The 19,750-nt window shown below is 46.2% G+C and overlaps 10 protein-coding genes across 10 annotated transcripts; 4 read left to right on the plus strand and 6 right to left on the minus strand.

The window, feature by feature from the left end:
• Positions 1-401: 401 nt before the first annotated feature.
• KUCA_T00002045001 (uncharacterized protein) lies at positions 402-3,551 on the plus strand (the record flags this gene model as incomplete). Its single annotated transcript, XM_022604287.1, has 1 exon — positions 402-3,551. One exon carries the CDS (start codon positions 402-404, stop codon positions 3,549-3,551), a length of 3,150 nt encoding a protein of 1,049 aa, XP_022458083.1.
• A 730-nt stretch (positions 3,552-4,281) lies between these two features.
• On the minus strand, positions 4,282-4,716 carry KUCA_T00002046001 (uncharacterized protein; the record flags this gene model as incomplete). Its single annotated transcript, XM_022604288.1, has 1 exon — positions 4,282-4,716. One exon carries the CDS (start codon positions 4,714-4,716, stop codon positions 4,282-4,284), a length of 435 nt encoding a protein of 144 aa, XP_022458084.1.
• Positions 4,717-5,031: 315 nt separating this feature from the next.
• KUCA_T00002047001 (uncharacterized protein) lies at positions 5,032-6,474 on the plus strand (the record flags this gene model as incomplete). The annotated part of the gene is made up of 1 exon (XM_022604289.1): positions 5,032-6,474. The coding sequence occupies one exon, from the start codon at positions 5,032-5,034 to the stop codon at positions 6,472-6,474; it is 1,443 nt and encodes a 480-aa protein (XP_022458085.1).
• A 246-nt stretch (positions 6,475-6,720) lies between these two features.
• KUCA_T00002048001 (uncharacterized protein) lies at positions 6,721-7,707 on the minus strand (the record flags this gene model as incomplete). Its single annotated transcript, XM_022604290.1, has 1 exon — positions 6,721-7,707. One exon carries the CDS (start codon positions 7,705-7,707, stop codon positions 6,721-6,723), a length of 987 nt encoding a protein of 328 aa, XP_022458086.1.
• Positions 7,708-8,070: 363 nt separating this feature from the next.
• Positions 8,071-10,425, minus strand: KUCA_T00002049001 (uncharacterized protein; the record flags this gene model as incomplete). The annotated part of the gene is made up of 1 exon (XM_022604291.1): positions 8,071-10,425. The coding sequence occupies one exon, from the start codon at positions 10,423-10,425 to the stop codon at positions 8,071-8,073; it is 2,355 nt and encodes a 784-aa protein (XP_022458087.1).
• Positions 10,426-10,788: 363 nt separating this feature from the next.
• On the plus strand, positions 10,789-12,750 carry KUCA_T00002050001 (uncharacterized protein; the record flags this gene model as incomplete). The annotated part of the gene is made up of 1 exon (XM_022604292.1): positions 10,789-12,750. One exon carries the CDS (start codon positions 10,789-10,791, stop codon positions 12,748-12,750), a length of 1,962 nt encoding a protein of 653 aa, XP_022458088.1.
• A 31-nt stretch (positions 12,751-12,781) lies between these two features.
• On the minus strand, positions 12,782-12,973 carry KUCA_T00002051001 (uncharacterized protein; the record flags this gene model as incomplete). The annotated part of the gene is made up of 1 exon (XM_022604293.1): positions 12,782-12,973. The coding sequence occupies one exon, from the start codon at positions 12,971-12,973 to the stop codon at positions 12,782-12,784; it is 192 nt and encodes a 63-aa protein (XP_022458089.1).
• A 28-nt stretch (positions 12,974-13,001) lies between these two features.
• On the minus strand, positions 13,002-13,450 carry KUCA_T00002052001 (uncharacterized protein; the record flags this gene model as incomplete). Its single annotated transcript, XM_022604294.1, has 2 exons — positions 13,002-13,326; positions 13,398-13,450. The coding sequence occupies 2 exons, from the start codon at positions 13,448-13,450 to the stop codon at positions 13,002-13,004; spliced, it is 378 nt and encodes a 125-aa protein (XP_022458090.1).
• Positions 13,451-14,577: 1,127 nt separating this feature from the next.
• KUCA_T00002053001 (uncharacterized protein) lies at positions 14,578-18,464 on the plus strand (the record flags this gene model as incomplete). The annotated part of the gene is made up of 2 exons (XM_022604295.1): positions 14,578-14,762; positions 14,852-18,464. 2 exons carry the CDS (start codon positions 14,578-14,580, stop codon positions 18,462-18,464), a joined length of 3,798 nt encoding a protein of 1,265 aa, XP_022458091.1.
• Positions 18,465-18,615: 151 nt separating this feature from the next.
• Positions 18,616-19,509, minus strand: KUCA_T00002054001 (uncharacterized protein; the record flags this gene model as incomplete). Its single annotated transcript, XM_022604297.1, has 1 exon — positions 18,616-19,509. The coding sequence occupies one exon, from the start codon at positions 19,507-19,509 to the stop codon at positions 18,616-18,618; it is 894 nt and encodes a 297-aa protein (XP_022458092.1).
• Between the last annotated feature and the right edge of the window lie 241 nt (positions 19,510-19,750).

Here is a 19,750-nt window from a genome sequence, read left to right on the forward strand (position 1 = left end):
TCCAGTCAATTTTATGAACTAATTAATTTGATTTCCGCGTGGCTGTATTCAAATGAAGAAGGGTGGTGACGAGTCAAATGCTGCAGCCATTATGACCCCGTCGACAGAGTCATGACGAGTCACACAGAGTCATCTCCGATCTAATACAATCTAACGCTCCGTTCAAACACTTGAATTTATTTTCAAAGGTTTTGTCTGTTTTTCTTCCCGTTCACTCTTCTGATCTTCCTTTTTTCTCTCGGATATCGTCTCAATCGTCAGCCCTGGATCCTTTTGATTGGCGCGTAAGTTGCTATAGCAGTCTGTGAGGTGCACTCCTTATCGGATCTAGAGATAAGCGATCCCACGCGTGTTTCGGTATACTAACCTCTCTTTTTTGCAGCATTATAGTGATTTCTGTCATGCTTAGAAATGCTACGAGATCTGTTGCCAGATCGGCTTTTTTTCCGGCCAAAAATTTGAGGGTATTGGCAAATTTTTCAGCCCCCTCGGTCTGTGTGCCTTATCAGACAGGAAGCACTGTTTGCAAACCACTGGGATGTCGGAGATACATGGCCACCCAGGGAGAAAAAGCAGAGATATCGTCTAAGAAGTACGGCTCTGTTTGGGACCCCAAGACTCTTGATTCGAGTTACGACCAGTTGGCTGCTTTGGACACATTTGCCAGAAGGCACTTGGGGCCCTCTCCAGACGAGGTCTCCCAAATGCTTTCAGTGGTTAAACAGGGTGATCTCGAGAACTTTATCAAGAGCGTGGTACCCGAAAATGTGCTGGTTAGAAGACCATTGAAAATCCAACCGGCAAAGGGATATTCCGAGTCCGAGATGCTGGTCAAGCTGAAGGAGATTGCTTCCAAGAACAAGACCACCAAGTCGCTGATTGGAAAGGGCTACTATGGAACTATCATGCCCCCAGTCATCCAGAGAAACCTCCTGGAGAACCCGGGATGGTACACGTCTTACACACCTTACCAGCCCGAGGTATCGCAAGGTCGGCTGCAGAGTCTTTTAAACTTCCAGACCATGATCACCGATCTTACTGGATTGCCCGTCGCTAATGCATCATTACTTGACGAGGGAACTGCAGCAGCCGAGGCGATGCTTTTGAGTTATCATGGGCTCAGAGGAAAGAAGAAGACGTATGTGGTGGACGGCAAAGTCCACGAGCAGACCCTGGCTGTGATCAAGAGCAGAGCAAGTACGTCAGATATTGACATTCTGATTGCAGACTTGGGCTCAGATGAAGGACTGGAGCTCTTGAAAGCCAAAAAGGAAGATGTATGCGGTGTTTTGGTTCAATATCCAGCCACCGACGGTTCCATTGGTTCCATCAAGAGGTACATCGAAATCTCCGAAATAGTCCACGCAAATAAGGGTCTTTTTTCCGTTGCCTCGGATTTATTGGCTCTTACCTTGTTGCACCCACCTTCAACTTTTAATGCCGACATTGTGCTTGGTAATTCGCAGAGATTTGGTGTTCCAATGGGCTACGGTGGGCCACATGCGGCGTTCTTCGCAGTCCAGGAAAAGCTGCAAAGAAAAATGCCTGGTAGGTTAATTGGTGTTTCCAAGGACCGTCTTGGCAACCCAGCTTTGAGGTTGGCTTTGCAGACTCGTGAACAGCACATAAAGAGAGAAAAGGCTACCTCCAACATTTGCACTGCCCAGGCCCTGCTGGCTAACATAGCTGCTATGTATGCCGTCTACCACGGTATTGGAGGTCTCAGAGAAATTTCTTCGAGAGTTTTTGGTCTCACAAAACTGCTGGCTACTCAAATTTCAGAGAACTCGCAGCACGTGGTTTTGACCAAAAGCTTTTTTGACACCTTTGCAGTCCAATTGAAGGGAGAGTCTGCAGACTCATTCCTGGCCCGTGCTGTTTCTGATTATGGTTTTAATTTGTTCAAGGTGAACGATACCACTGTTCAATTGTCTTTGGATGAAACTGTCACCAAAGAAAATCTTTCTGGGCTAATTGAGCTTTTCACTGGAGCCTCTGGGGCCCTGGCCAATGTCACCCAATTGCCAGTCTTCAGCTCTGAATGGACCAGAAAAGACCAAATTTTAAGCCATCCTGTGTTCAACACTTATCACACTGAAACTTCCATGCTGAGATATCTTTTTGCCTTACAGCAGAAGGATATTTCGTTGGCGAGCTCCATGATCGCGTTGGGTTCGTGCACCATGAAGTTGAACGCTACAGTTGAGATGGTTCCTCTTTCTTGGCCTGAATTTGGAAATCTTCATCCATTCGTTCCTAAGGACCAAGCTGCTGGTTACACTCAACTTATAAATGAGCTGGAGGCTGATTTGGCCGATATCACTGGCTTTGCTGCCACCACGCTCATGCCGAACTCAGGTGCTCAGGGCGAGTTCACCGGTCTGAGTGTAATCAGAAAATACCTGGAATCAAAAGGAGAATCCTCTCGAAATGTGGTTTTGATTCCAGTATCTGCTCATGGTACCAACCCTGCTTCTGCTGCAATGGCTGGACTGAAGGTTGTTGCTGTGAAGTGCCTGGCCAATGGGTCTTTGGACCTGGCCGATTTGGCTGAAAAAGCTGCCAAACACTCTGCCAATTTGGCTGCCGTGATGATAACATATCCTTCTACATATGGGCTTTTTGAGCCAAGTATCAGAGACGCCATTGATATCATCCACTCCCATGGCGGACAGGTGTATCTGGACGGTGCCAACATGAATGCTCAGGTAGGTCTGACATCACCCGGTGACCTGGGAGCTGATGTTTGCCATCTCAATTTGCACAAGACCTTCGCCATTCCTCACGGAGGTGGAGGGCCTGGTGTGGGACCCATTTGTGTGAGAGAGCACCTGGTTCCGTTCCTGCCAACCCACCCTGTGATCGAGACTTCCCACACGAACTCACAAAGTATTGAGGCTGTGGCTGCTGCTCCTTTTGGATCGGCCTCTATCTTGCCTATCAGTTACTCTTATATCAAGATGATGGGTGGTGATAATATCCAGTACTCTTCCATCATCGCTATCCTAAATGCCAACTACATGATGTACAGGCTCAAGGACTACTATGAGATCATGTTCTTGGGCTCCAGTGCCAAGTCGGAGTCTGCTATCAAATACTGTGGACACGAGTTTATCATTGACCTCAGACCTCTCAAATCACTTGGTGTTGAGGCCATTGATGTTGCCAAGAGACTGCAAGACTATGGTTTCCATGCTCCTACAATGTCTTTCCCTGTCCCAGGCACCTTGATGGTGGAGCCCACCGAGTCGGAGAACCTGGACGAGCTGAACAGATTTGTAGACGCTATGATCTCCATTCGCAAGGAAATCGATGCCTTGGGCAATGGAGAGTCTTGGGGCCAGGTGTTGAAGAATGCTCCACACGATCTGAAGGACGTGGTCGGTGGTGACTGGGAAGGAAGAGGTTACACCAGAGAACAGGCTGCTTTCCCTCTTCCATTTTTGAAGGAGAACAAGGTTTGGCCAACAGTTGCAAGAGTTGACGATACTTTCGGAGACATGAATCTGATGTGTACCTGTCCATCGGTGGAAGAGGTCAGTGAGTACTAGATGTGAGAGCCTTGATTGATATAGTTGAAATTTAGGTAGCTGAGAATTATGAATGGCTATTTTGATATGGATGCGGTATTGGTTTAAGTAATGAAATAAATCCATTTTTCAATAACAAGCTTTAATACGAATTAAAACTTTCATGGGGGCTCGTTTCTGCAGAGTCAGGTTGGAAAACGACCAATGATTGAAGTCAATGCTCTTTTTGGGGTGAAAAATTAAGGTTCTATTGGTTTTTTTGAACTCAAAATAATGACAGTGTACTTATGTGGCTAATTCAAAATGATTCCTCGGGGCTTGAGTCTTCAATCGACTTGTGGGTGTCGAGACTGGAGATAATGTATGTTAGAGAGTGGCGGTCATTGAAGGCCGTTGGAGGCGATTGGTGGCCACTGGAGGTGCTTCTCTTACAAACGTGACAGATTAGTTTGAAACTCGAAAAATATGCTCCGATGATTAATATTCAGAATAAATGACCAAGTTCTCAGTTCCATACCCAATCTTCAGGAATTAAGGAACCAATTGGATGATGTTGTAACCACTGTCCAAGACACATCATACAAACGCATTCCAAACAACTACTTCATATATACGCTACAATACATGCCAAGATCTAAGCTTTGAATATTTAACTTCTATTTTACGCAGAGTCTCAAATCTTCATCTGCGTGTCAAAAAAGGCTTTATGGCCATATGCATAAGTCAACTTTTCAACTTTTCTTCTTCCTGTCTAGTACTGGGAAGCGGCTTGCTGACATGCCTTCAACTGCTGCAAGTAGTAGTCGCAAACCTGAAAGTTTCCATCGTTGTCCTCAAGACATCTGGTGAAGTTTCTGGCATCAACGTCACAGGCCTTGGTGGCAGATTCCTGAGCATAGGATTGGACTGGGGCAGCCTCGGCAGGAGCAGAAGAACCTCCAAACATCGAGGTGATTCCGGCACCAAGAGTGTGACCAATGGTGGAACCAACAGCAACACCAGCAGCAGTAGAGGCCATCTGGGCAAACATGCCTGGCTGTCTGGTCTGTTGGGCGGATTGAACTGGAGCTTGGTGGGCTGGGGCTTGGTGAGCTGGAGCGGCCATGGTGGAGGCTGGTCTAGACTGAGCTGGAGCAGCTCTTGGGGCAGCTCTTGCAGCAGGACGACGGCCGGATGAACGAGGCATTGCAAAAATAAGAATAAATTTGTTTGAGATAAACGTAGAGTCTGTCTGTAATGGAAGAGTAACTGACTCGGATCAGTGGCGAGATAGAAGCCGTAGGAAAAACCTCGGGAACATGGTCGTGTACCTCCCGCCCCAAAAAAGTTCGTGGAGAAATAATCATAGTGCGAAACCCATTTTGTCGATCCAGCCAATGGAAGCCTCTTTTTTGCCAATAGTTGAATTGAGCATGAGAACAAGACCATAGCTCAATAGAACACCGGTTTACTCACGTTTTCACTACTTTTTTGTTCTGAGGTTTAGCTGAGGTTGTGTACAATGTTGGCTAATCGGTTATTGGTGAAAACTGTTCGCAGTCTACCAAAGACCACCCCGAGGTTCTTTTCCACCTTGAACCCTCTGAGAGCTGCGCAAACACAAGAGGACAATGACTTCTACTCCATAAGAAAGAATGGAACTAATGAGCTGCGTCCAGTTCCACTCGAGTTGGAGTCTGCTTTGGGCTCGTATGAGGAGTTCGCTAAAGAGGCTCACGAATACGAGACCTGGAACCTGGCCAACGCGGATTCCGCAGACTTCCCAACCAGAAAGTCCAAGATTAGACATTTCACCCTGAATTTCGGTCCCCAGCATCCAGCTGCCCACGGAGTCTTGAGATTGATTCTTGAGTTGCACGGTGAAGAAATCATCAGGTCTGACCCCCATGTTGGACTCTTGCACAGAGGTACCGAGAAGTTGATCGAGTCCAAGACCTACATGCAAGCGTTGCCCTACTTTGACCGTTTGGACTATGTTTCCATGATGACCAACGAACAGGTGTTTGCACTTGCTGTGGAAAAGCTGTTGAACGTGGAAGTGCCAATCAGAGCTCAGTACATCAGGACCATGTTTGGCGAAATCACCAGAATTTTGAACCATCTGATGTCTATTCTGTCCCACGCTATGGATGTTGGTGCGTTGACGCCTTTCCTGTGGGGTTTCGAGGAGAGAGAGAAGTTGATGGAGTTCTACGAGAGAGTGTCGGGCGCCAGATTGCACAGTGCTTATGTCAGACCAGGAGGTGTTTCCCAGGATATCCCAGCAGGTCTGTTGGACGACATATACATGTGGGCTACTCAGTTTGGTGACAGAATCGATGAGACAGAAGAGCTGCTGACTGACAACAGAATCTGGAAGCAAAGAACCATCGACATTGGAGTCGTCACCGCTGAGGATGCCCTCAACTACGGTCTTTCAGGTGTCATGCTCAGAGGCTCTGGAATTCCTTTTGACGTCAGAAAGTCACAGCCATACGATGCCTATGACAAGGTGGAGTTTGACCTGGCCGTTGGAACCAACGGTGACTGTTACGACAGATATCTTATCAGAATGGCCGAGTTCAGACAATCGCTGAGAATCATCGAGCAATGTATCAACGACATGCCACCTGGACCAATCAAGGTTGAAGATTTCAAGGTTGCCCCTCCTGCCAAGTCGCTGATGAAGGAGGATATGGAGGCCCTCATTCACCACTTCTTGTTGTTCACCAAGGGTTACTCCGTCCCCCAGGGTGAGACCTACACTGCTATCGAGGCCCCCAAGGGTGAGATGGGTGTCTACGTCGTGAGTGACGGTAGCGAAAGACCATACAGATGTAAGATCCGCGCTCCTGGTTTTGCCCATTTGGCTGCGTTCGATCACATTTCCAGAGGCCATTTGCTGCCGGATGCAGTTGCCATTATCGGTACTATGGATCTGGTGTTTGGTGAGGTGGACCGTTAAGTGGAGCCCTTCGGCATTTTGAATGAAATCCTCTCGAACACAAACATAGAAGAATTCTAAATATTTATCGTTGAAAGATTTTGAGCAGATCTCCTTGAAACGTAGTTTATTTTTCACAGCCTCAAAGTTCTACTATGCATGCATTGATCTCACCAATTCCTTATATCCTTATAATAGATGAAACTATTTTTGAAAAGGCTTTTGAATGCTACCATAAGCCTTCCAATAGTTCACTTCTCTTCTCGTCTATATATTTTTCTCGTCAAAATCAAACTTGTCGTTCAAAAGCTCGTCAAGCACCACGCTCGGCGGCCGTTTGTGCTTATTACCCTTTGGAGTACCACTTCCCTGTTCAGGAGTATGGTAGGAATTGCTCCAGTTCTTTTCAGAATCCAGACTGAAATTGGGCCCTCCTAGTACATCGTGCCGTTCTAACGCTCTCGGCGTAGAAGCTGAGCTTGGAGTGGTGATATTGAAACTAGAATCACTGCCTGCACTCATTGGAGGCGGATTCAAGTTCATCATTTGTTGCTTTATGAGTTCGTTGACGGGAGAAATATAAGATATTCTCGATCGCGAGGGCACTTGGTTCAAAAGTGCACTATTATTCGTCAGAGCATTCTTCAGCGTTCTTCCTTGGGAGCTAGTAGTGTCATCGAAGTTGGACTGGAACGAATAAACCGAACGGTGGTCCAACCCGATGGTACTTTCACCGTCCATATAGCTGATATTGCTGTTGTTGAAAATTCCTTTCTGGTGGAAAACGCTCGAGTCGTAGGCGAGCATGCTATCGTTATCACTGAATGCACTTGTATTGCCAAATTGATACATCTTTTCAAATTTGACGGTTTGTTTCGCTGCTCTCCAGGACCGAAAATGCGCGATCGCTCTCCACAGCATGAACAAGAGGAAACCGGATAAAATGATCACTCCGACTATTATGAAGAGGGTTCCTGTCGCGTCAGAATCGGTCTGGATGAAGGGCGAGGACTCCGAGGGCACCTCAGCAGTGAAAGTGTATGACGTTGACGTCGACGAGCTGGAGGAGCTGGTTGTGCGGGACGATGTTGTGCCCGAGGAATCCGAGGAGTTTGAAGTCTTGGTCGAAGTTTTGCCCGTGGTGGTCGAGCTTTTGGAGGTGGTGGAAGTGGTATCGGCTGTGGTGGTCAATCGTGGCAACGCAGCCCTAACACCGGAGGCTAGCAGCAGGACTAGCAACGCTTGTTGATTCATATTGCTCGAGATTTTCTCGTTAACTATGCAAAAATGGCTAGACACCCACAAAGATCATCCACAAAGAGTATTCAATGACCTTCATCATCGTTCTAACTTCCATCCAAGATCCTAATTTTTCAGCCGCTTAACAAAACACCGCCTGCAGGCGCGCGCGCCTTGAAGGGGTGCACATATGCATAATAGACGCGTCCTGAAATTTCAAACGGGAACGCGACAAACTCGGAAAATATTAATTGCCGCTACCCTTGATATATCTGAGGTGTATTAAGTGAATTATATCTTGTTGTGGGGTTTGATTAAAATTCGTTATTTGTTTCATCTAGTATGTTTTATTGTGACATGCCTTGATCGTCACCTCATTCAGAATCTCCAGTTGGCATCAGCAGACTCAATCGCCCACTTGAACTTCTCTCTCAAAGTTTTTGTGAACAATTTCTCTATTGGTACATCGTACTTCTTGGAGAACATCACGGTCAATCTGGGATCAATGTAGTTCATCTTTGATGTCCCCAGGGCGACCGAGGAATTATCCTCTTTATCTTTCAGTTGCAATGTAGCGTTGGTAATTCTAACGTTTAGCTTCTCAATCAAAGCCTGCAACTTCTCGACGGTCATGTTTGCCTTAACCTCAGGCTTGCCTGAAGACAACTCCTTGGAAAATTCCTTCTGCAACTCCTTGACTTTTTCTAGTCTTTCCTTTAGTTCGGACTCGGGCAAGACTGCTTCGTTCTCCAGCTTCAACTTCTCGTTGTCCTTAGCAAACTTCTTCGTGATTCTTTCAGTTTCGCGCTCCAAAAATTGTTTTTGAAGAGCTCCCTCGTCTTCCTTGGAGAGATCGTCAATTTCCTGAAAATACGCAGGATCCTTCTTCTTCAACTTGGCGTCAAGCTTCAACAACATTTTCTTAGCCCTGATCCTCTGCCAGATCATCTCCTTGATCTTGTCATTCATCTTGGCAACACCCGTCTCGTGGTTTTTACTCACGGTACGTTGATGGTTACAAAGAATGGCAACTTCACGATTGGCAGCGTTGAACCTCACAACCTTTTCGTTGACGGTACCTTCGTTTGGAATCAAGTCCAGTTGGTCTTGCATGGTCTTCGAGGCATTGTAAGTACGAAATACCTTCGCTGTCAGACCAGGCATGTAATTCTGGAAATGTTTGTTCAGGATACTTGGATCTAGTCTATCGAACAGATCATGACCTGGTTGCTTTGGGGGCTTCTTGAAGATCTTCAAGTTCTTGAACACCTGCTTGTCGACTTCGACCTCCTGGTAGAATCTGATGGAATCTTTACCCAAAAAGTCAAAAACAACAACATTTGGAGGCTTCAGAAAAACATGTTCAAATCTCAAAGAACAACATCCCACAGTGTCCGCCTCTTCATCGGACTTCTCACCACCAGCTCTGAGTGCGAAAACATCAATTAAATAGGTGGCCACAGCCATCTGTCTCTCCAGCATAAGCTCCGACTTTAGCTTTTTGTTGTAATCAGCTCTGATGGCTGCCACGTGGTTTTTGAGCTCTCTCGCCTTCTCGAACTTCTTGAAGTCACTAATTCCCTTCAGCGAAGAACTGTTTCCAAATCTCACATACTTCACACTGTTGCTGATGTTTTCTCGCCACATGGCTAACCACGCAACCTTGTTATCGTGCCTGACCTCGGCCCAATTCCTTCCTTCAGGTGGTGGAGGAACGGGTGCATCGGCACTGAGATTCAAAACAATTTCCTCGGGCATCACTCTCTTCTTCAACTTTCCAGTCTTGGGGTGAGCACCACGTCCTCTGAATAATCCCGGTGGTTCAATCCTGAAATTTCCTACAGGTTCCTTTCTGCCGTTCAAATAGCAAGTCTTGAACTTTTCTTCGGCCTCATCCTTCTCCTTCTTTATCAGCTTCTTTTCCGCAGGCGAAATGCTCTTCTTCTCTTCGCGCTTCTTCTCGAAGTATGCATACATGTCGCTGAAATCACACAGATCAAAGTCCTTGATATCTGCATCCTTGCAGCCGCCGGCTTCCTCTAGCACCTTCAAGAAGTCATGGAAAAAGTTCTTTTGAAAAACAGGGTTCTTTGCATGGTCTGTCTCCAACATGGCCCCAAAGAATCCAGCCACCTCTTCGGCCTCTATAGGCAGTGTAACCGGTTTCCCATCGTAGATCAGCTTCACATTGGAGGGTAAAGGCTCATATGGAGGAGGGAAAATAACTCCGTTGTGAACCAAGCTGTCCCATTTGATCTCTCCATTCATGTCTTCGTCTTCCCACCATCTGTTCTCCTCTTCCTCCTCTTTTTCTTCGGAGGTGTCCTTGGGTTCCGCAGTTTGTTCTTTGGACTCATCTTTGATTTTCTGGATGTGTTTCGCAGCTTTTACAGTCGGTTTTGTTGCTTTGGTTGCTTTGGTTGCTTTGATAGCCTTGACGGCCTTGACGGCAGTCTTTGTGGTCTCCTTCTTCACCTTTGTCTTTGGCTCGGTTTTACTAACCGCAGTTTTCGCCTTTTTGTTGGGCAACCCACCAGACTCCTTCTTGGTTCTTTTCTTCACTTGCTTCGCTTTCTCGTCCTCAGAGGACAAAGACGTCTCGCTTGCTTGTGTGTTGATCATAGCTAACGGAAGGTCGTCATCAGAGTCCGAAAGAATGACTTTTCTCACTTTGGACTTCTTGTTCTGCGACACAAGGTCCGCCAACGATTTTGAATCGTCTAAATTCGACATTTTTTGCACCTTCTACAAAGGTCTCCACAACCGTGTCAAATACCGATGGGTATCAAACACTGAAAGATTCGTGTCGTGTTTTCCCTGGCCCGTTTTTGCGTGTGCTACCCACTGTTGATTCGGACACTACACCAGTCACGTGATATATGAGCTTGAGAGTAGTGTCCTCGCTAATGATTCCCGAACGGGACAAACATCAACATCCGCTCAATCGAGCAATAGGTAAATAATGCACTTGTCGTATTGACATTTCAAATTACACTAAAAGCAAATACACCAGTGGTCCAGTTTTCTTCTGTTTCTCTTTCTCAGACTCATCACAACAGATCAACCCGACAGAGCTCATACTGCCAGTTTTCCACAATGGCAAGCTCAAACAACCAGGCCCTCCAGGCCTTGAACCAGGCCGACTTGAATGCCAGAACGAATGCGTTTCAGACACCTCTGAAAATCGTCAGACCAACTACTCAGCGCTACGAAGGAAAAGAAGTGGAAAAGAAGAAGAAGAGGGAAAAGCTTTCTGCTCTTTGCAAGACCCCGCCCAGCGTAGTCCGTACCAGGACTGGACGTGGGTACCATAGAGGGTTGTTTCTAGGAGAAGGTGGATTTGCTCGTTGTTTCCAAATGAAGGATGAAACCGGCAAGATTTTTGCTGCCAAAACTGTTGCGAAGGCCTCGATCAAGACGGAAAAGACCAAGACTAAGTTGCTTTCGGAAATCAAGATCCACAAATCGATGAACCATCCTAACATTGTCCAGTTCATCGACTGTTTCGAAGACGACATCAACGTGTATATTCTTCTTGAGATATGTCCCAACCAGTCGTTGATGGACCTCTTGAAGGCGAGAAAAAGTATTACCGAGCCCGAGGCGAGGTTTTTCTCGGTCCAGATCGCGGGAGCCGTCAAGTACTTGCACTCCAGAAGAATCATTCACAGAGATTTGAAGCTGGGAAATATCTTTTTTGATCCCGACATGAACCTCAAAATTGGAGACTTTGGACTGGCTTCTTCCATGGGTGCTGATACCAAAAAGAGGTACACCATCTGCGGTACTCCCAACTATATTGCTCCTGAAGTGCTTGGTGGAAAAGAGGTTGGTCACAGTTTCGAGGTGGACATTTGGGCCATTGGGATCATGATCTTTGCTCTTTTGTTTGGCAAGCCTCCTTTCCAGAACAAAGATGTTCAGGTCATTTATGAGAGGATCAAGGCGAACGACCTGAAGTTTCCCTCCTCTCACCAGATCTCGTACAGCGCTGTGAGGCTGATTAAAAAATTGCTTTCGCCTTCACCAATGGAGAGACCTTCGATAGCTGAAATTTTGGAAAGTCCTTGGTTCAGAGAAGGTCTTTTCCCCAGCAGAATCACCATGGAATCTCTCAGGAAGACCCCCAAGTCGCTCGAGTTTCTCACCACCGAAGAGTCCAGAATCAACTTCATTAATGCGAAACAGAGTGTGGGCTTCGACGACAACAAGAGGACGCCCGTGGAAATCCTCAGGACCGATCTGGAAAGCGAAAAACCAAAGACGCTGCTTCCACAGTCTCTGTCTCCAGGTAACACCAAGAGCAAGTACCAGGAGATCTCGCCAAAGGCGATCAAGCCATTGAGGAATAGGCTGGCCCAGGAGCTTAATGGCACGTTTGAGAATAAGCTGAACGAGATGATGAACGAGGATATCTACACCGTGTTGCATAATATGCAGAAGGTGGAAGCGTCGTTCGAGACTACCACCACTCTGCGTGAGCCAGTGATGGTGAACAAATGGGTGGACTACTCCAACAGATACGGGTTCTCGTACCAGCTCTCAACAAATGCCATGGGCCTTCTTTTCACGGACACAGGTCACACGGTCGTGAAGTTCCTTCCCACCGACGACATCATGTATATCGAGGCAGATGAGAGGAAGGGTTGGACCATGCAGCAGTACAGCTCTGGCATGATTCCCCCGGAATTGGATCAGCACATGGAGGTATTCGAATTCTTCAGCAACTACATGATTCTCCATCTTTCTGATGTGTCAGAGTTCAGAAGATTCACGAGGTCGAGAGATATCTTCCTGAGGCGATTCACCAGGGAAGACCATTACATCATGTTCGAGCTGAGCAACGGCACGTTCCAGTTCAACTTCACGGATCACCACAAGATCGTGATATCGCAGGGAGGGCTATGTTTGTTCCATATTACACCCGAAAAGGTTGTTGAGCTCTGTTCTTTAGGCGAGGTCCTGGCCAACGGGGACTTTCTCGAGACCGGTGATTCGTACTTTGACATCAAGTACGAGATGATCAAGTCTGCGCTGAAGCAGAAGATAATACCCTGAGATAATACCGTAAAATGCAACAAAGGGATTCCTATTCAATTGAGTTTAGTTCCTGTTTTAGTTCGAATTTTTCTAGTTTTTCAACCGAATACAAAAGTCTGGCGAAAGATTGTGGTGTATAGTACGTTATATCCATATTCACCGTGTCTTTCTTGGGCTTCTCATACCTCTCCAATTTGGCTCCGAGTTTTCTTTCCTTTTCTAGTATACAGCGTCTGGACATTTATCTTGTCCTAACTCCTCCTCCCCCATCACAAAGCATAATCGTCGTTGTCTCCCCCAGCCAGCAGCGACTTCAGCTCCCATTCCGCCTTGAACTTGTCGTTCAACGACCCCAATTTGTTGATCAATCTGTTGCAAGCATTCATCAGAGCCTCTCTTGGTCTGATTCCTTCTTCGGTTTGTACTCTCAAAATGAAGTTGGCGAACAAAGGGTGTTCAACCTTGTACGCAGCAAACAGAACCTTTGGGTCGTTGATGAGTTCCTGTCGTAATAGGTTAGCCAAAGTGTGGTCTTCTCTCTCAAACTTGACTATGATACAATTTGGCACTCTAGAGTCAGGAGTGATCTTTAGTCTGAGGAAAAAAAGCAGTTAGTACTCTGTCTCGTCATCTTGCTATTTGCACAAGTCGTTAGGAATACCTACTTCGGAACACCATCGGGTAATATAAACAATTCAAATCTGTCTGGGGCATTCATTTCCGGAAATTTTGCCTACCAAAGGAATATATTCGAGCTTGGTTCTGTCCTGTAGACGGACTCCCAGCATAAAGCTGGACGACGGCAAAAAGACGACGTCTAAGAGGCGTGCTCCCACCAAATTAGTGCGCGGCTTGTGTGTGTGCCCTCCAAATTACCCAATCCGGGTCCAGCTTTTGTGGGACTTTCTATCACCCACACAGGGCTTCCTCATCGGTATGGCCCAGCTGATTATCTCCTCCAAGGTTTTCTGCTTTTCTACCTCTCCAGCCTTGACCATCGAGGAACGAGGTTTCAAAAATTGCTCTGCTGAAGCTTCATATATTGATTATTCGATTTCAGCTCTTCAGGGGATACCTCGCGAATTAATCATGTCTACTCAAGATTCATGGCATGCTTCGCGTGAGCATGATAAGGATCAGGGACAAGCCTTTGCGTAAGTCGAACTTTGAACCTCGGGTGGAAGACCTATTTATTAGAACCGTCGAAGTGGATGGTACTGTGAGGGTGCCTTCATTGATGCATGGTTTTTTTCCGATTTTTCCGTCGCTTTTCAACGATGTATTGGACCGCAATACTAACTTGACATTTTCCCCTTTCAGTCGTCAACAGGTTTCCCATCCCGTTCTCCCCCCTCCGTCTACCTTGGAAAACGGTACGTTTTACTGCGATAACTTTGTTGTCACAAGCTCTACATTAATCTGGCTTTATGCCTACAATTTAATGCTAGATGTGTGATACCAGACGGATTGTCTTGTTCCAATCCCAATCAGCTCTTTGAACTAACATATTTCAGGTCAACAATTCTATTCGTTACCCTCCCTTCCAGGCCTAGGTAACAACATCGGCAACGGGAGCTTCAGCATTCCTCCTATCTCCAACCCAGGCTCTGTGCATCCAGTGAGTATTTTAAATATTTAATATTTTTTTGGCCGAGCGAGGAGCTTGAGCAGCGATGAACACAACTGTGTGACTACCGCTGGAAAAAAGTTATAAAGTGCTCTGCCATTCTCCCGGTGAACTCTCCGCTAACTTCTGCTCTCCAGCCACAACCAGCTCAGGACAATCGCCCCGCCGGCTTGATCCAAGACCACCAAAAGCTGCTCAATCAATCTGTTCAACCGCAAATGGTTCCTGGAGCGGCCCAGCAGCCTCCACCGCCACAGACCGGTGCCGGGGCACTCCCCCAGTATAGGCCTTTGAACGTGAAGGATGCGCTATCTTATCTCGATCAGGTGAAGGTTCAGTTTCAACATCAAACTGACGTGTATAATCACTTCCTGGATATTATGAAGGATTTCAAGTGTCAAAAGTGAGTGAATTTAATTGTTTCTTGCAGGATGAAAATTTTCAGTCCTAGGATCACATGTTCGGGTGATACTAACGCAAATGTTTTACCAGCATCGATACTCCAGGCGTTATCGACCGAGTTTCGACTCTTTTCAGGGGTCATCCCAATCTTATTCAAGGCTTCAACACGTTTTTGCCTCCTGGCTACAGAATCGAGTGTTCTCTGGATCCCTCCGATCCCAATCCAATCAGAGTGACCACGCCCATGGGCACCACGACGAGACACGATTCAGGAGCTTTGGATGGACTAAGTTATGAGCAGAAATGGGGATCACTGGCTCAACAATCTCAGTCCCAACAGCAACAGCAGCAGCAACAACAACAGGCTCCTCCCCCTTCCCAACTGGATTACCGCCAATACGCCGAGGCACAACAACACCAGCAGCCTCCAATGCACCACGTGAACGGCAACTTGCAACAGCATGCTTCAGAGGAGATGCAGCCTGTTGGAGACAGCTCTCCTGTTGAGTTCAACCACGCGATAACGTATGTGAACAAGATCAAAACGCGATTTTCAAACGAGCCAGACATCTATAAGAACTTCTTGGAAAATTTGCAGATGTATCAGAAGGGTCTGAAGCCTATAAATGAGGTCTACCAGCAGGTTATTGTGCTGTTTCAAAATGCCCCTGATCTGTTAGACGATTTCAAACAGTTTCTACCCGATACATCCGCGCAACAGATGGAGTTCCAGCCAGCTCAGCAGATGGAGTATTACGATAAGAGCCACTATGGAAAGGTTCAGTTGCCTCCTGTGGGAAACTTCCCCACACCTGCCGTTATTCAAGGTAAAGAGAAGAAGAAGAAGTCTATTTCCGTTGGCTATGATCAGCAACAGCAGGCGTTCCCAGAGCCTCCTGTTTCTAGCGTTCGTGGTTCTCCAAAAAGACGCTCCAGAGATGTATCCGACAGCCCATCAATGTTGCCTGGTGTTCCTGAACCGGTAAGACCTTCCACAAAAGGGTCGTCCCTTTCTGAGGAAGTTTCGTTTTTCGACAAGGTCAAGAGGGCCATTTCGAACAAACAAACCTACAACGAGTTCCTGAAAATGATCAACTTGTATTCTCATGATATCATTGATAAGGAGACGTTAATCGAGAGGGTTGATGGCTTCATTGGCCAGTACAGAGACCTATTCGAATGGTTCAAACAGTTTGTCGGGTATGAGGACAAGCCATTGCACATTGAAAATATCACTTTCAAGAAGCACCAGATGGATCTCTCTCTTTGCAAATCGTGTGGTCCAAGTTATAGGTTACTTCCAAAGGCTGAGACATATATGCCTTGTTCTGGAAGAGATGAAATGTGTTGGGAGGTGTTAAACGATGAATGGGTTGGCCATCCAACATGGGCTTCGGAAGACTCTGGATTTGTTGCACACAAGAAGAACCAATATGAGGAGATTCTTTTCCGTATTGAAGAAGAAAGGCACGAATATGACTTCTACATGGAGGCTAATCTGAGAACCATCCAGACTCTAGAGACCATTGCCAACAGAATTGCCAACATGACCCCAGAGGAGAAGATGAGTTTCAAACTACCACCTGGCTTGAATCATAACTCTGTGACTATCTACAAAAAGGTGATCAGAAAGATCTACGATAAGACCAGTGGTTTTGAAGTCATTGATGCTCTTCATGACAACCCTGCCATTGCCGTTCCTATTGTGTTGAAACGTCTCAAGCAGAAAGACGAAGAGTGGAAGAGATCCCACAGGGAATGGAACAAGGTCTGGAGAGAAATGGAACAAAAGGTGTTTTATAAATCTCTCGACCATCTTGGACTCACATTCAAGCAAACGGATAAGAAACTTCTGACCTCGAAACAATTGGTCAGTGAAATCAGTACTATCAAGATGGAGCAGACTCAGAAGAGGCTCAATCCGTACACCGCAAAGCCAAAAGAGCAACTGAATTACAAATTTGAAGATTTTGATGTCATGATGGACATCTTGAAGTTGGTGATCGTTTTCTTGCGTCATTCTTCGACCTATTCTGCTAATGATAAGGAAAGATTGGAGACATTTCTCAAAGACTTCTACGTCTCCTTCTTTGCGTTGTCTCCTGAGTTCATTGAATCGGAGATCAGTCAGAGAATCACTAAAGAAGAGGATGAAGCTTTAGAATCCGAGGAATCTGGCGCTCAAACTGCTTCTGTCACTTTGTCTCAATCTAAAAAACGCAGTCGTTATGGTGATCTTTTGAAGGACGTCCTTAGGAAGAATAAGAGCTTAAAGACCATGAAGTCTGATGATGGATCTGATGACTCCATTCCCGGTTCCCCTGTCCCAGAAGGCGACGTCAATGGTGATGTTCCTGCTGAAGTTGAAGAGGCGTCCAAGACCTGGGTGAACACTATTGGCTCTGAAAAGGCTCTCAGTGCTGCCCCAGCAAAGAGGTCGGAATTTAACTTCTTCTCTAATACTCCGCTGTACGTTTTCTTCAGATACTTGCAGGCTCTGTACGAGAGACTGTATGAAATCAAGCTCATGAATGATGAGGTTGATAACGAGATCAAGTCGAGAAAAGAGGTGCAATTTGCTAAAGATTTGGACCTGATATCCCATAACCTCGAAGATATGGGAATCAACTTCACCGGTTCTGATTCTTACGCCCAAGTTTTGGAGTTTTCTGAAAGACTTATAGAAGGTGAGCTGGAACATCAATGGTTTGAAGAAACTTTGAGACAAGGCTACAGAAACAAAGCCTTCAAGCTGTTCACTGTGGACAAGGTTGTTGCTGGAATTGTGAAGCACATGCATTCGATTGTCACTGACCACAGAACATCAGAAATGATAGACCTGATGGTGGACGATCGTCACAAACGCTCGACCACGGCCAAGGAACAAATCTTGTATCGTATGCAGGTGAGATCGCTGATGGGCCCTGAAGAAAACATGTTCAACATACTTTTCAATGAAACCAAGAATACTGTTGATGTTTCCTTCGTTGCCGTTTCTGACTTGACTCTGAGGAACAACAAGTCCTTGGAGGATGAGTGGAACTACTATCTCACCACGTACTCCATGTCACATCCTACGGAGGGTATTCCTACCTCGAAGATCTCGATTCCATTCTTGCGCAACTCTATTGACGAAGACGATGATGACACCACAGAATATGAAGGTGTTTCGGATTCAAAGCTAAAGGTGAAGGTTGACTTGAACACTTATAAGCTCTTCTTTGAGCCCAAGGGATATGATGAGTTCACTAGAAAGAGTGTGTATGCAGCTGAATTGGGTAAGTTCAAATCCCAAGTCCAAAGGCTCGATGCTTTAAAGGCTGCTCTGGACGGTGAAAGCGGCTGGAAGAAAGACCTTGAGGAAGAGGAACAGCACAAGTTCCAAGAGAAGTTTGATTTGCTGGCAACAAAAGGCGGTGATGAGTACTCGGCTTTTTCAACCGAACCAGAACCTAAACCTGAGGAGGTTTTGCCGGAGGAGCCCGTTACTGAGACTGCGGAAACAACCTCATTGGCCGAAGCCAAACCGGAAGAGGCTGCTGTCCATTCTCACCATCCTGCTGATATTACTGTTGATGGTGACTCAACTATGCCTCAAGATGACACTTTGGAGAAGGTTGACGTCGAGATTCGTCCTGATGATAAGCCTTCGCTCGAAGACGTTTCCATGGGGGATGCTGATGAAGTAGCTCCCGCAGCTTAGAAAGGAGTGCATTGACGACAAGTTGGATTGCAACTGTTGCTTTGGATCATATGATTGGCACACGTATATTATATGTAAGCAATAATTCGTATCTTTATGATGTTTTTGATGTATGTAGGCAGTATGTAAGCAGTTTGTTGACAATGTTCTTCTAGTCTTCTTCATCAGAAGGATTTGTAGAAGTCACCCTATTCCGTAGAACCTGTTCGTCATCTCCTTCAGCATCAATATCAACGCCAAAGTCTTCAAGACGTTCGCCAAAATCGTTCATCCATCTGGTCCTGCCCAGTTCGCTTCTTCTCATGAAATCCGGCCGCACGACATACTCCTCGTTCTCTGCGTCTATCACTAGATTCTGTACAACTTCTTCTTTCAATTGGTCCTCTGCATCCGGAGGCCAAGGCAGATCTAGCTGGTCTTCCACTTCGTCGTTGACCTCAAAGCATGTACCGGTGCCAGAGGGCTTTCCCCAGGGCCATAACCAACAATATACAGGACCCATTGTGTTAATTAGATTCGCCCACATTCCGATGTCGTATGGGAAAATGACATCATCAATGGAGAAGTTTGGGGGGACTTCCTCGGAGATCTCAGGACTGGTGTCCAGATCGTCAAGCTCAACATAATCGGTATTGGTCCAGGAGGTCAGGACGGGGAGATTTTTGCCATGGACCTTTAGATAGTTGGCCCTGATCTTTCTCCATAATCTTGGGGTCCTCATCTGCGACTCCAGCCGCTCCTTCTCCCAACTCTCAATCTGGGTCATGCCTGTGAAAAGTATATGGTAAAGACATCTTAGGAAAAGAACGAGAATTGACAAAAACACAAGCAAGTCCAATAAAAACAGTATAACCACAAATATCAACTCGCTGACAGATATAAGGTATGCCGGAAGGTCTCTATCCTGCCAATAGACCGAAAGTCTAAGAAACAATTGCACCAGCACAAACCCCGTGGTTACCTGGACCCAGAACAGGAACCTCATGAACTGAGGCATGTTTCCAAAACCAACACAGCTCAGAGTCCAGGGACAATGGTGATCCATCTTGAGAACACAAGTACGACAAGTCTTGCAATGGTGCGATCTTTCGGGCTTGTAGCTCCGACATTTCTTGCACCATCTTCTCCATATCCTCCTCTTCTCGCTTAGCGGATCATAGTTGGCGGGTACTTTGCCCGGACTTGTGTAAATTGCTTGATAATATGAGAACCAGATCATACTAAGACATATCTGGTACAAAAGTTGTTGTTCCAACGACAATCTGTGACGAAACACGAATATGTGG

Source organism: Kuraishia capsulata, genomic scaffold (genome assembly GCF_000576695.1).
Source record: "Kuraishia capsulata CBS 1993 genomic scaffold, Kuraishia_capsulata_scaffold_2, whole genome shotgun sequence".
NCBI classification, from domain to species: domain Eukaryota; kingdom Fungi; phylum Ascomycota; class Pichiomycetes; order Pichiales; family Pichiaceae; genus Kuraishia; species Kuraishia capsulata.